Raw genomic sequence first — 16,332 nt, 5'->3', positions numbered from 1 at the left:
GAACGGAAAAATTCACACAGGATATAATTGGTGTTTATCTGCTTAAGGAGATTATCAGAAGAGATCATAAAGAAAAAAAGAAAAAATATACGAACAAGATGAGATGCGGAAACAGCAAGATAAGACTGGATAGAATTATGAACTTTATTTGGACTGATTTGGACATTAACACAGTAGCAAGAAGATTATCAGAATCCCCCTTCGGATCTTGAAATATGGGTCCCCTCAACAAAAATTTAAAATTCGGCTTTGTAATTCGGAATTTATGTGATGTGATTTGATTTGATTGGTTGGTTAATAAAAATATTTTTTTAAAAAAATAAAATATTTTGGGTTGGTCATACTGCTTCATTTCCAATCAGTGAATATCCTGTAACTTCCTGCTGAAATCCTGTAACTTTTCATACCACAAATGTTCAAGGTGAGGGGTGAACAACTTTTGTTTCACTACAGCCCTCCAGACTGCCATAAAGTGGTAGGTAGGATTGAGGAAGCATTACAGAACAACTAATAAAGCAGAATACATCCACTGCTAATGAACTATAATTGTATCAAAAACATGTTCCAGAATACACTTACAGTAAAATACCAGTCTGGAGGGGCCCTCTATCTTCTTCTTTTTAACACTCAAGAATCATTATGGATTTTCTCTTTAAGTTAATAGGTGTATTTCATTATTACCTTGGCCTCATGAGAGGTGTTTGAGTTAGAAACATCTTCTGCTGTAGGGTTCAAGTGGTACTTAGATTCAGTTGGTTTCAGAATGCTGTCAATTCTAGATATGCAATCTTCAGAAATAAAATAAGAATTGCAACTCATGGGAACAAGTGAAAGCACAGTTCAGCTTCTTTTTTAAATCTTTTAAGTTCAGACTGACTAAAAGAAGATAAATAAGAAGTTATCATCTTAAAAGCTTATCTTAGGCATAAAACTATAAAAAGTGTGTTAGAACAATTTTAGATAAAGCTAGAAACATAAAAGCCTTAAAAGACAGCAATCTGAAATGGATGAAATTGAACAAAATTTTAGCACAGCAGGACAGAAAACTATTGATAGGACTATGGGGGGGTGGAATTAGAAAGAGAGTGAGGAAAAAATTCATGTCTTCAGACCATATTTATTTATTTATTTATTTATTTATTTATTTTACAGCCTGTCTTATAAGAAGTAGCTCTCTGGGTGGTTCATGGAATATATTATATATATATATACATACATATATATGCGCAATAAAGTAATGGAAAGTCTTGGGAATTGCCACAAACTCATTAAGGTTGCTTCAGGTTGCCTATCAACTACCATCCTTATCTGCTGTCTCACACATTTTTGCCAAATATGACCAAATTAACCTGTTGAAATACAAACACACACACGCACACCCCTACTTGTTCCTCCTCACCCATCTAGACAGTGCAGAGAAGGTGAAAAAACTGGGCAAAACAGAGGGTGGAAGGGTAGGTGGGCTCCAGAAGCAGAAAGAAGCCAAGGTCAGGGTCAACTGAACTTAAATAGCTTCCTAAGCCCAACTATGGCAGTATGGCATGTATCTTCACACTGATTTCATGCCTGCCTTGCCTCCTTCTAGCCCAGACCCAATTCTGTCCCAGCCTACAGTCTGCTGGCAAGGGTAGAGGCACAACTTTCTAATGTTCCATTTTATTCTACAGATTTTGCAAGTCAAGTTTGCAAATCTCCCATGAACAGCAGCAACCTGCTCTAACATTATATCTTGCACATTACTGTACTGGGCAATGCAATATTTAATTTACCCTATCACTGGGTAAGACATGATATAGCACTAATGGGTACATCTAAGTGGGGTCACATTATATGCTAGCAATTTACAAATTTAATCAAGCACTGATTAGTTATCTGGCTATTAATATATCAAGTAAAATGTTTTGCTGATGTTCCTTCTACTTTCTAGCAAGGATTTATATTAGAATGCCTCCGTACACACAAATCTCCATCCACCTTGTACAAGCAAATTATGTGCTCTAGAGCTTGTTTTTAAGTGCAGAAACATTCCAGTTTTGAATCTCTGCTATTTGGGACCTCTGGTTATTAAAGGAAAGTTTCAGTGTTCCAGAAAGTTCATTACATGTTCATACAAAACAAATTGTATGAACATGTACTGTAACAGTATCTCTGCCATGACTTCATCTATTAAAGGTGCAGTAGTGAGTCCAAAGGAGTTTTATCCATATACACTATATTGGGCTGTATCCAATACTTGCACAACAGACTCCTCCCTCCTCTCCATCCCCATGCAGCCCCCCAGCCTTACTCCCATTCTTCAAAATCTGCTCCAGGGGATTGGGAGACCCTCCAGAAAAGATTGTTGGCATCCCTGGGAAGAGGAGAGGAAGGGGGAATCCACTCATGCATCATTGGATGCAACTGCCCTGTGATCTTTGGCTGAAGGGCAGTATATGAATTTACAGTAAGGAATCATAATAATTATCATCATCATAAATCAATAATAACTCTGTCTTATAATGGCAAATGGGTCTCCGACAAAACATTGTAGTGTACAGTGCTTCTCTTCTTGCTGGATACGCCATTCGTCCTCTCTAGCAGTCAACTTTCCATGCCAGTGAACCTGTACAATCCTCCACATTACTTGTTTGTTTGTTTAACTGCGGCAAACTTAGGGTTTCCTCAAAGCCTGCTTATACACCCCTCATGTGTGTAGATGGTGTCATTATGATAACAAACTTTAATTGTTCAGTCTTAATATATATGTAAAATAAAATGGTATACCTAAATTATGGGAACAAAGGAAATCAGTCCATTGGTCCATCTAGCATTCTCTGTGCTGGCTGGCAGCAGGTCTACAGGAGCACCAATCCCACAATAAACACCAGTCTGGAAATACCAGCTGTTATTTCATGCAACTGGATCACAACTGTTTGACCTGACCCCCCTAAAAAAAGCTCAACAACTCTGGAGATCCTTGCCTTATAGGAATAAAGAAAGAAGAATTAAAAGAGCATACCACATGAGGAACAATTCTAAGCTTGTTTGTCCATAGCAATTTTGCATCTGTATTAAACAGAATGCTCCTCATAGCAGTTATATGTAGGATTTCATCCTTATGATAGGATCCAGTTCACCATTTTCTATCCCGTTAAATCAGAGGGACTTGGCTGTACTTTATGCTTGATTGTCCCTTCTCTATCAACTAGAAACTGGGGGTATTTTATAAGGAAAAAAGTTGCACTTTCCTGTACTCTTGAACAGTTTTGGAAGATTACTTTGTCAAATGTAAGGGGGGCAGAAGTCAAAGTGTACAGTAAATAACTAGAATCTAGTTTGGCATTTTCTCTGACCTTTTCTATGACAAATGCATCCAAGGTTATTTTAAGCAATCTAATTGCATCTCTGAGGTGTTTTTTAAAATCCTGTTTCCAGCATAACTGTGGAGCATGTCACCATGACCAAAAATGAAAAATAAAAGTACAGTTTTCAACAAATAATTTCATTATAAGATAATAAAGACAAGATTGAGAAAGTCCAGAAAAGTTGCGATTGACTTTTTTTTGGGGGGGGGAGTGGTAAACAGACTCAATGTTAGAAACTCTTCTAAAAGAATTCATTCTGGTCAAAGTTAAGCACTTCTCTTATGGGTTCCATTTATTTCATTGGAAAGAGATTACAATGATTTCAATATATAAGATTTACCGGTCATTACACAGTGCTGCCTGTGAGCAATGCAACAAGTTACATAGGGTTGAAGAAGAAGAAGAAGAGGAGGAGGAGGAGAAGGAGGAGGAGGAGGAGGAGAAGTTTGGACTTGATAGCCCACCTTTCACTCCCCTTAAGGAGTCTCAAAGCGGCTAACAATCTCCTTTCCCTTCCTCCCCCACAACAAACACTCTGTGAGGTGAGTGAGGCTGAGAGACTTCAGAGAAGTGTGACTAGCCCAAAGTCACCCAGCAGCTGCATGTGGAGGCGTGGGGAAGTGAACCCAGTTCACCAGATTACGAGTCCACCGCTCTTAACCACTACACCATGCTGGTTTATCCTTTAGTGAACATATTTAAATGACTACTAGACCATAGTGCAATAATCATATTACAGTTTGTGTAAACTTGGTGTAATTTGAAGGTGATATACAACAACACAGTAAAACAACTAAAAACAGGTTTAAAGCAATGCAAATGAACAATTGAGGCAGAAACTTTCTTTCATCCAGCTAGAAAAGCTTGTCGACAAAAAATATCCTCAAAATACAGGTAGCAGATGTATGTCATATCTAAACAGGAATGGTGTTCCACTAAACAGGGGTAAGAACAATGAAAGCCCTGCTCCAGGTTGCTGTAGAGCTTGTTTTATTATAGGAACTTCAAGTAGACTCTCCCACAGAACTCAGTGACCTACTGAGTATATAAGGCTAATGCAATCTCTCAAGTAATCTGGTCCCAAGTTGTATAGGGCCATTATATGTTAGCACCTAAACCTTAAACTTGGCCTAGTAATAGACTGCCAGCCAGCACAGATCCCACATTAACAAGCTGCAGGTAGTTTACCCCCTTAAGCAATCCTGCCACTAAAGCTGATTGTAATAGCAATCAATAGGGAAAAAGGTAAAGGTAAAGGGACTCCTGACCATTAGGTCAAGTCGCGGAGGACTCTGGGGTTGCGGCGCTCATCTCACTTTATTGGCCGAGGGAGCCGGCGTACAGCTTCCAGGTCATTGGCCAGCATGACTAAGCCGCTTCTGGTGAACCAGAGCAGTGCACGGAAACGCCGTTTTCCTTCCCACCCGAGCGGTACCTATTTATATACTTGCACTTTGACGTGCTTTTGAACTGCTAGGTTGGCAGGAGCAGGGACCAAGCAACAGGAGCTCACCCTGTCATGGGGATTCGAACTGCCAACCTTCTGATCGGCAAGTCCTAGGCTCTGTGGTTTAACCCACAGCACCACCCTTCATCAATAGGGTAGTGGTGATTAATTGCTTTCCTACCTTATGTGTGGGGGGTGCAAAATGAAGGGGTACGGGGTTGTTGCTTCTGCTGTAAACACTTAAATGGGTTTATTTGTGGCAAAGGTTTGAATCTTTTTGCTCCAAACAGAAAAGGGTAGCCATATCACCTATGCCAATAGCGTTGCTGTAGTTATTATGAGGTATAAATAATAAACAGAGCAAGTGCTTTTAGAATACACTACTTACATTTTTACAATTGGATTTTGAATTTATCCCACCATGGGTGTCAGAACTTTGATTACTGTAACTCTGAAATCTCTTTTGACCCCAACACCCTACACATCTAATATTATCATACCTGGTCTTGGCCTGAATGCAGTAATCCCAGCCTAAGATCAATTGATGAAAGATCAACAGTACTGTAATTTTACAGCTCCTGAAGTACTTTGCATGGTTTAAGGTTGGCACATGATGAGAGAAGGGCTCCTTCACAGCTTTGTGGTAAAAAGAACTTCAACAGAACAAGGCTGGATCTACACTGATCTGTAAAAATGCTATTAAAGGCTATTTTTTTAAAAAAACAAACCCATATACTGTAACTCTCAATGCAATTTCCCATTGCCTACGTATTGCTGCAGCACCCTCTGTTGTCACATTTTTTTATAACACATTTTTAATGATAGAACCAATCGGTGTAGATTTTCCCCAAGCCTTTTCTAGTAAGGAAATATAGGAAGAAGAAAACTGTTGACATTTTGTTTGTCATGCAGCTTATTAGTTGTGTGTAGCCCCTGATTTATTTGGAAGCTTGTCACCTGACCCAGAGAAGAGTATGTAAATTTGCATATGACACAAAGCATATGCAAATTTGGGTCCTCTTTTACTGGTAGAGTGGAGGTTCCCAAATCCTGTTGGCAGCCTTGGTAGAATGTCATACTATCTGAATGGCTGCCCATATCTAATGAGATAAAGGTGCATTTCCTCGGCACTCTGTACCCTAGAATTCCAGAAAAAGAGGAATGTTCCATAGCACAAACTGAAAAGGAATTTGAAGGCCAAGCTGTTCATTCTCACAGTATCCTACTACTTCTGGCACTTTGCTAGCTCCCACGACTTGTTACAGTTTTCCAGATAGTGAGACACAATTGAATCACTAAAACTTATAAGAACAATTAAATAAAAATATAGCTTCGGTAAGATATATCTGTAGCTATGAAAAACTTGATATAATCCAATTTAATCTCTTGAGATCTCTGACAATTCCCTGAGGGTAATTCAGGAGAGCTTCTGACAAGTATTAATTTCACATCACTGTATATATACAGGGGCTAGAGCTGATTTCCTTCCAAAGGAGCAGTGGGAGTTTGAGTGAAAGGACTTTCTAGACACTACAGAAATGGTTTAGTATAACTTGGTTCTCATTCTTGGTAAACCTCCACAAACAGCCTGTATATTGGTCACTTTGAGTGACATTCTATTGCAAAAGGTTTTGTGAGGTGATATTACTGGGTTACAGAGATAAAGCTTTATTGCATTTCATTCCTAGAAAATATGGATTTATTCATTTCAAATCAGTAAGAGGGAATATAGGCTACTTCCCATCCTTCTAAGAAGGCTGTCCTTCCTTGCTTTAAAACCCCTGCTTCCAAGTCCGTGTACTTGTTGAGGTAAGAGGGAAGAGTAACATAGCTGTTAGTCCAGATTTGCTCCAGCCTGGCAGCAGCAATGAACACACTAATACCTTTGGTTCTGCAGTGCTAGGTGTTGTGGGTTCCCAGTGCCCTAGCAGCGTAGGACTGGTAGAAATTAAAATACAGTATTCCATTCCATTATGTAATCAGCTCCACCAGTTTCTGTGTAAGGATTGTCTACTTTTCAAGAGAGAGAGACTGAAATTGTTTCTCTTACAACAAAATCATCTTTCACATAACATTAATTTTAAACATAAAGAAGAAGACTTAAAAGACATACATGTATTGCCTTAGCTATAAGTTGTTTTCAGGCATGAATTTACATATACTCTCTTGGAAATTCAAATTATCTTTCTTTTGTTCTTCTTACTGAAAAAACTTTGTAAACAAGTTTTTTTAAAGCATTAGTAGCACCTATGGTACTGATAAAATCTTAATGGAAAATTTTGTTTTGTGCAGACATTTCATTTGAAGGGGAACTATTACTACTGAAAATCAGCTATACACTGCCACTGCATATGGTCATTGAGATGCTTATTTCAGAATCTGATTGCATATGCATTGCCCTGTAAAAAAGAACTTGCTTATTTTTTTTCCATCTTGAATCGGGTAATCAACATTCTGCACCGTTCAATTATTCCAAGCCTGTGATTGTTTGGACTTTCTCAGAATGTTATCATATAATATCAATAAAGCCCTGATTTTTATTTTAATGTATCTAGTATCCACGATGGTGTCATTTTGTGCATGGCCTTGGGGTTTTCCAGTAGTTTTGTAAAATTAACCATAAAGCTTCTGCGCTATCTGCCCTGCATGATGGCATAACTGGATTATTAGCTAAATTTACTTGAACTGACTTTGTTGTGAATGATCTTAGTCTTCCAAATGTATTTTTTGTGTTATATATATCGACTTCCCATCAGGTTATCAATTCCACACTTGATTCCCTGTAGGCTAAACACTTGGAAAAATATATTTATATATATTTGTAACATTTGAATTGTAACAACTATTGCTTGGTCACAACTATATTCTTCCTGTGCAATTTGTTCAAGTGGCTGCTGTTTGTATAGTCAGTCACTCTTAGATGATTCTGACTATCTGCATCCATTTCAGCCTGCTTTCAGACCAGTTTTCACCTCAAAAATGTACCTGGAGAATTCTGCTTTGTGACTTTTGATAGCTTGATTGCAACATGCTCCTGGATAAACCATCTGGATTAGAGTCTGGCAGACTATACTTCAGTGGATCTATTCCTACTTGGGGGGCTGCTTCCATGGGGTGACACTGTAAAGCTACTGCTCGTAGGGGTCCTGTCAGTATATATTCTGTTCTGGAGTCTGCCTAATTAAAGCCTGTAATTTCTCACACTCTGCATAAACCCCCTCATCTGCCATCTGAAGGCCTGCTTCTAGTCCCATCTGAGGACCTCTTCCAGGCTACCCTGCTATCTTAAGTTTGGTGGATGGTGACTGGAGAGAGAATCTTGGCCTTTGAATATCCAACACTCTCCCTAGGAAGGAATGCCTGGTCAAAATTCTAAAGTACTTTCAATGATGTGGAGGACTTTTTTTTTTTTTGCTCAGGCTTGTTATAACGGGTTTTATTGCCATTTTATAGCTTTGCTGGGATTTTTAGTGATTTTGATGTAATATTCTGTGATTCTGTTGCAATCTTTAAAATGATTCCCCCTGTGGCTGAAATGATTTGGTTGTACCTGTTTTTAAGGGTATTAAACTGCTGTTAACTAATGGGTGGCTTTAAAATTCACTAAAGAAAGAAAGAATACTGTATATGCTGAAGTTAAGAGGTATACACAGTGGAAATGAAGTTCCCCGATAGGAAATTATGTCACATAATCACATTGTTCCACTTCCGCACCTGTTCACCTTCCCTAATATCAGAATTATTTGGAGGAGAAGAGACTTGTGGCTTCTGTTCTGAAAGAACACAGGTAGAGCTGCTAGGGTTGTGAGCGTGTAGTCCTTTTTTAAAAAGCTAAACATTGATCAGAGGCAGTTTTAGGGTGGAATGAATGCTGTAGAATGGAGTGAGAGAGGCAAGGGGTGCCAAATTTTAGCTCTGCGCAGGGTACCACTGAAATTTGAGAGCCCCAGATCCACCACTGCATTGATCAACCAACTGTATGGCATGGAAGAGGAAGCAAGGGAGACTGAATTGAGCTCCTCTTCCTCATCTTGAACTTCTGACTGGTGAAATTTTATTTGTACTTAAAGGTCTGTATGCACACAACTCTGCTGTTCAACTAAGAAGACAAATCACATACATATTGGTTTGCAATTCCTTATCTAGTTACCGGTACATAGATAATGGCTGATAGTAGTCTACTTAAATACATATGTGAGTATACATACAGGAACCACAACATTTTAATGAACCTAGATAACTCAAAAGATCAATATTTTAGATTTGTTCTGATATGCAGTGACCATGTGGCAAATATGGGATCTATCAAATTCCTGCGTTGATTATGTGTATGATGTATGAGTAAACACTCATCCCACAGGGATTTCAGTGCATTTCAGTGTGTGTGGCACACAAATGCACACTGCATATATATTCTGCAGGATCAAAGTTTTCATTAATGCAAAAATCAAAAGTACAAAAAAAAGAAAACATAATCAAACTACAGTATAGTGGTTGACATTTCCAATTAAATAGAGAGCAGATAATATAGGAAAATAAAAGCAGCAAAACACATCATGAAAGCAAAAGTTCATAATTCACTGGGGGAAGAGAGCTTTGTATATCTGAATTTCACATGTAAGAAATGACCCCCACCCAATGGTACAGAAACATGGTCTTCTTTACTTCTAGTCCCATGTGATGGTCTTTTAGGGACTGAGTGAAAATCTTTTTATTTCCTCCAAAGCCTTTAATTTTAATGGGTATATTATTATTATTTTTGTACTTTCAGATTCCTGCATCAAGTTAATTTAATTTGCTGGTTTTATATTGGCATAGATACAAAGCTAGGAGGTGGTGGTAGTTGTTGTTGTTTCTGCTGTTTTCTATTATTATAGGTTTTATTGTCTAAACAATGGATTGTACTTTGCATTTTAATAGGGCTATAAACTAAATTATAATGAATAAAATAATACAATAGTGCCCCTACTTCTCTTGCTCATATATAGGGCATTCATTCATATGGGGGGAAAGCAAGGAGAAATATAAACATTCATTATCTGAAGGGAACCTGCTTTCTTCCTTTATTGACCTCAAACATTGAGAATCAAACTTGCTGTTGTCTGTATAAACTCAAGCTAGGTTCTGTTTCTAGGTCACACTGGGAGAGTCAGGCTGAATGATGGATCTGAATTTTACATTTAGAAAAAGAGGTATACTTAATCAAATCAACTGTTCTTCTGTTTTTACAGCTTGTAGGTCAGGATTCTACAAAGCATTTGCTGGGAATATAAAGTGTTCAAAATGCCCTCCACACAGTCAAACCTTTGTGGAAGCAACATCTGTGTGTCAGTGTGAAAAGGGTTACTTTCGAGCTGAGAAGGATCCAGCAACTATGGCATGTACCCGTAAGTGTGAATCATACTGGTATTTGAAATTCTTTCCTTGTCTCTCTCATTATCTCTGAAGACAAAAATAGCACTTATTTTATATTCCTCTCACAAAAGCTAAAAGTATGAGAGCATGTTTTCGTTAATCAAGAATGCAAATCAGGTTTTCATTTATTCCCAGTGCTCCTTTAAATAAGCAAAAAAAAATGCTCTTCAATCTAAAGTGCCTTTTAAAAACACCACCACAATACTAGATAGAATGTTACCAAAACTGTGTTATTAACAGAGTGACCACACGTTTCAAATCTGGGTACTGGTATACATAATATATAATGTGTATAAGGGGGGGGGGAACACCCTTGTACAAAATGAGCATTTCATCCATGCAGTACATGGATGAAAACACTCCATGTACTGCAACATATCTATAAAATATATATCCTGAAAATGCCCTTGGAAAAATAAATACCAGACCCCTTTTACAGACTCAGATATACCGGTAGTTGCAGTGCTTAGAGTTTAAAATGGGACTATAACATTATGGCTCAGGATCAAATGACCAATTAAAACAAAATAAAGCTATTCCAATTCCCATCAGCCACTCCCAAAGGCAGTCCTGGCTGGCAAGTAACATAGTCTAACTGTGTGAAAAGTCATACTGAACTTCCATTACAGCACTGGCGAAGAGTCTCAAACAGTTATACATATTGCCATGGCTGTCACAACCCGCTCATTCAAATGAATTGCTGAGGAAACCCGACCCACATTACCAGCCCCTTCCCACATGCCAATAAGCCTTAGGATGGTGAATCTGGCAGGCTCTGAGGAGCTTGATTTATGAGTTATGGGAGATAGCTTAGGAAGCTGCATTACAACTGTTTCAGGATATTTATCATGTTCTCGCACTTTCTCAACTCCACTCCGAGATTACATTACATTACAACACCCAAGTAAACACAGATGTCATCGTAGACTGACAGTACAGAATAAGTGGACTAAAAATAACTCCTTAGAAATGTCCAGTTTAGATATGGTATTTTTTTAAAAAATTAAAATATCCTGCTCAGCACCATGACAACTGGCCAAACCCATAGTGCTAGGAATCTGGAGAGGATGGGTTTTCCTGTTCCAGGAGGTGATGGTGATGAGGATTATGATAACAGTAATGGCAAACAACAACAACTTCTACTATTACCCTGAATTTGTTGAACACTTAAATCTAGCTTGCACATATTCTAATTAAATACTATGAGAACTATGTTCTAACTGCCTTTGGGACTGTTAAACCTCCAGAAGGACAGCTGCAGAGGCAAAGGGTCATTAGGGTGGAAAAGAGACATTTGCAAAATTGTCTGATACCTCTTGCCTTTCTGAATCACTTTCTGATTCTTAATAGTCATCAGTGCTTAATATTTTGTTTATAAACAAGACATATTAATAGTTGTACATCAGTACAATTTCAATCTATCTTGTTCCTGAATGGTGCAACACATTATTCTACTTATATGATGGGTTAGGTTAATGGGATGTTGAAGCTGGATTGCAATTCAGTAAGAAAAGCATATATTAAAGATATACTGATCAAGGACTAGAGAATGACATAACAAATCCTTCATCCTTACTACGACTTTGGCATGTTTCTACAACAGCAGCTCCAGACAGTAAGCCATTTCTGAAGCACAAAGTAGTGTCAAAATAATTTTTGAATGTACACCAAGATCCCTTTGTATATTCAACGTCCCTTTCTGGATCCCAGGCAGCATTTTATTCTTTTCTATAAAATAAATTATACAGGCATTAGTATAATCATTATACCTTTACTGCGCAAAACTGGAATAGTCACAATGTCTGATGCATGTTGGTGAAAAACATTAATCTTTTAAAACTGTCAGTATACTTGCTTGCCTAAACAAAATATATAGCATGAAGAAATTCCTGAGCGTATTGCTCACAGATGCCTGCAAAAAGGTTATGGCTGCCAGTTTTTTTTTTCCAATGTGACATATAATCTATGCATAATTTATAAGTGATAACAAAGCAATCAGGCCACATTCATAAAAATCCCAATGACACATAATTTAGCAGAATCTGAGGATTAGAATTAATTGTCTCTCTTTGTTCCAAGTTCTAAATCTTAGTAAATGATTCACTGCATGTCATTACAGCTTAATATTTGCATGAAATCACAGTTTAGATGGCATAATTTAATGGCAATTAAAAACCTATTTAATCGTCATGCAAATTGGCACGAGGGCCCTTGAGTATGAAGGGTGTCTATATCTCCAGTATCTGCAGGCGGACAGTTATAAACTTTGAAACACTCCTACTACAATTGATAACAATTTTCCTGTTCAGAGCAATATGAATGCATAATAAATCATATTTTTATCCTAAAATAAGACCAAGATTCTCTGCAGATTGCTTTACCAAACAGAACTATTAGCAATCATTGCGAAATTGAAAAAGAAACTAACATGCATATATTTTTTTCTGGTGCACACTGAATATAATTATACATAACATACACAAACTAAAATAAATCAAGATAAGGTGTTTTGTCAATAACTGGATGTGATGCTGCACATAGTCTCCCTCTCTGATACAAAAGCCTTTTTTTAAAAAAAGGGGGGGCTAAAATTCTTAAGACTGATTCTTCAAGAGCAGAAATGGGAGGAAGTTTCAACTCCCTGATTCTGTTTCCCCTACAAACATCTGATTGGTAGAATTCTCTATATTTCTATTCCTGTTGGCATTTGTAGATAAAAGTCAATGGGTGAGAATAGTTGTGGCCCTGAGAGTTTAAAATCCAGATACCAGATTCTATGGTGTGGGCATATTTTGTCATCCTAATCATACAAGCCACATCTTGAATCTGTCTCGAGTTCTGTTCCTAGTATTTTATCTGACTTTGTTTCCCGACTTTGTGTCTAACATGTTTTTTTGTGATCTTGGCATGAGTTCCTGTAGGACAGTTTACATGTTCCTTAAGAACAATATGAGGGTAGCTGGCTTTTGTTTTGTTTTTAAGTGTGTAAGAATGTACCATGTTTGCCACATTTAATCTGTTTCTGTAAATGATGAAAGAGGGCTTTGGGGGTTAAAACACACACAAATATATACTTGTTCTAATGACAAACTATTTCCCCTTTTCCTTAGGGCCTCCTTCTGCTCCAAGAAATGTAATTTTTAACATAAATGAAACAGCTCTCATGTTGGAATGGAGCCCACCAAGTGACACAGGAGGAAGAAAAGACCTCACATATAGTGTCATTTGCAAGAAATGTGGATCTGATGCCAGCCAGTGTGAGATATGTGGAGGAGGCATTAGATTCATTCCAAGACATACTGGACTAATCAATTCCTCAGTAACTGTGCTTGATTTTGTGTCTCATGTGAACTACACTTTTGAAATAGAAGCCATGAATGGAGTCTCTGAATTAAGTTTTTCACCCAAGCAGTTCACAGCTATCACAATCACTACAGATCAAGATGGTAAGTTTGTGCTATTTGTATATCAGATATACTTAGAGCTTATGTCAGTTAACTGTACATTTTGTGACCTCCCCCCCCCCCCCCGCCCGGAGTCAATAGAAACACTTAAAGCTACTCAGATCATTTATTCTTCCATGTTACTATTTTGTGCGGTGGAGAGGAAATGGTTTTAGGATGAAATAGGAGGTGTTTTGTTAAAATTTATGGGGCTATCCAGATGAAAAGGTGTTGCATTAACTGAAATTAATACAACCTGGGACATATACTTAATTTTTTTAAGGCATGCCTGAAGTTCTGTGTTTTTTCTCTGTTTTACAGTGTGGAATTACTGGTGGGAAAGTCGAGGCTTGCTACTGTGTAAACTCTGTAAACTCCATTCATTTCAATAGTACACAGTGGGTGTGACTGTAATTGCAGCTGTCATCCCATTGAAGTCAATGGTAACATTTCCATTGACTTCAGTCATTTGGTTGCACCGAGCATCTCCATGTTTATCTGTGTAAGAAATGTACTTCAGATATTTAAAATATCAATATATGCATATTGATACATGTCTCATGAATTTAATTTCACAAAATGTATCTCCCCAGCTAGTTTGATAGGTACAAATGTAAAGTATTTAAATATTATGACATTCTTATATGAATGACCATCTAGAATTTGGTCCATATAGAATTGGTATTGGAATTACTAAAGGGAGAATATTCAGTTATTGTCCCCAGGCCTCCCTATTGTTTTTGTGCCAGTTGCATAGGAAGACAGTTACATACAGACTGACAAGTATGGCTTCATCTTGGTTTTATTAAGTTGACAGCTACAATGATCAATATGTATGTCCAATAGAAAACCAACCTTCAGAACTTAAAATCAAATTCACACTTACCAGTAATTTAAAGCCTTATGTAGGTATTTAATCAGTGTTGTGGCTGCATGATGACCTGGTGTGTCTGCATGTCAAGGAGAACCCTAGATGCTCGTGGGGGATGTTCACATTTTAATAATAATAATAATAATAATAATAATAATAATAAGGCATGACAAGATTTGAGCATGCTCATTGCTGTCCAGGAGACACATAGGCTAAAAGGGTGGAATTTAGCATCTTCTACTTGTTCTGTCTGTGGAAGTGTTCCAGCTTGCCAAATGGAACAATGCCTCCTCCCCCTGCGCATTGTTCTGGAAGTTCTCCCAACCCTCTGCCAAACCAATTTGAGCTGGCATAGGGGGAAGAGAGGGAGGAAAGCTCCTTGCAGAAGCAAATGTCCTTGTGCAGGACTTCCACTTACGGGACTGCTTTGGTGAATCCTGCCCAAATTATCAAAAGGGCTTCAAATTAATTAGGATCAGTGGGAACGCACTTCTTTCAATCCTAATTTGTTTTACAAGGATTCTATCAGATGCAAAACCCTTTTTGCAGAGGTGCAAAATCTATGAGCCTCTGGTTGCTATTGGATTCCCATCAGCATTGTCAGTGGTCAGGGATGATGACGGCTATAATTCAGCAACAGATGGAAAGCATAGGTTCCTCACCTCTGGCTTAAAGTATCCTGGGTTGTGAGTCCCTTCATCCCAATTTCCTCTTCACCCCCACCCTCCCATCCCCCCAACACTATTGATCAGAAAAAAATAAAAAATACCCACACACACATTCACACATCGAGAGGTTTGAGGATGAATGAGCAGCTTTGCCTCAAATCTCAGCAGTCAGAACCAACAGTATCATCAAAAGGGTATTTCCAAACCATTTATATCTCATCTCCCCATGACTCCTTGTGAGCCACCAACTTTTCACTGTATAGCCCTGTGGGTAGTAATCACTGTTCTAATAGCACTTCTATAAAAGGGAGAGAAATCATATTGATAAGTGAAATAAACAGCAGTAATTAAACAGAGTTCACATGAGCTTCCTTCCATATTTATATATTTTTGTCTATAAGGCTTGCCCTGCTGCACAGCTTTTTAATTGTTCTACTAACACGTATTTTTGAAAACACTCTAATGGCCTATTTCAACTACATTTAAATTTACTTAACAGCTTATTTTCTACTTTACATTTCCTCAGTTTCTAGGGAGGAGAAGAATACCTGTTCACTACCATTGTTAAGATATGTGTGCAGCCCTTTACTTACTAGTGTGCAGTTTTCAAATGGCTATTGCACTTGCTATATAATTTGCATTAATGCCCCCAAAGTCATTAATTTTCTTTGCAAAGATACTGACATAATTTACCTTTGCTCTTTAAAATATATAGTTTTCAACCATCCCTCTTTTGTACATCCATTTCTAGGCAGCAGAACTGGTGCTACCTTCATAAACATGCTTTATGAAGGCTTGCCATTTCATTTATCACCATGTCTTTTTCTGCAAAACTCTTCTTTTATGTCCAAATAAACTGACTGAGACTCTGAAAAGTGATCCTTAAATTCTTTGAAGCTTTACCAGTAGCACTGTTAATAATGGAAGAATTATTGTGGGGAATGCAAGCAGCGTACACACTTGGGTTTTACTGTCGGGCTATCATAGATTACAAAGGCAGAGGCCTTTCCTTGCTTGGATAAACTACAGTGGAAACCAACACAGTTATATGAAAAGCAGACAGTGGTAAAAGATACATATCTGCTGTCTTTAAAGATAAATCTTATGCCATCTCTCTGGCCATGCACATTTACACAGGAGTCCC

At 37.9% G+C, this 16,332-nt stretch overlaps 1 protein-coding gene across 3 annotated transcripts in view; it reads left to right on the top strand.

Annotated features, from left to right (window-relative positions):
• The window catches only part of EPHA6 (EPH receptor A6), a 333,490-nt gene that overhangs the window by 151,353 nt on the left and 165,805 nt on the right, over positions 1-16,332 (top strand). For all 3 annotated transcript variants that reach the window (XM_081908393.1, XM_081908394.1, XM_081908395.1), the window contains exons 4-5: positions 10,023-10,178; positions 13,317-13,652. In XM_081908393.1, the coding sequence (XP_081764519.1) occupies positions 10,023-10,178; positions 13,317-13,652 (492 nt within the window). The remainder of the gene's footprint in view (positions 1-10,022; positions 10,179-13,316; positions 13,653-16,332) is intronic.

This window comes from Podarcis melisellensis (assembly GCF_964234715.1).
Source record: "Podarcis melisellensis genome assembly, chromosome: 4".
NCBI classification, from domain to species: Eukaryota; Metazoa; Chordata; class Lepidosauria; order Squamata; family Lacertidae; genus Podarcis; species Podarcis melisellensis.
This window is presented reverse-complemented; position numbering and strand designations above follow the sequence as displayed.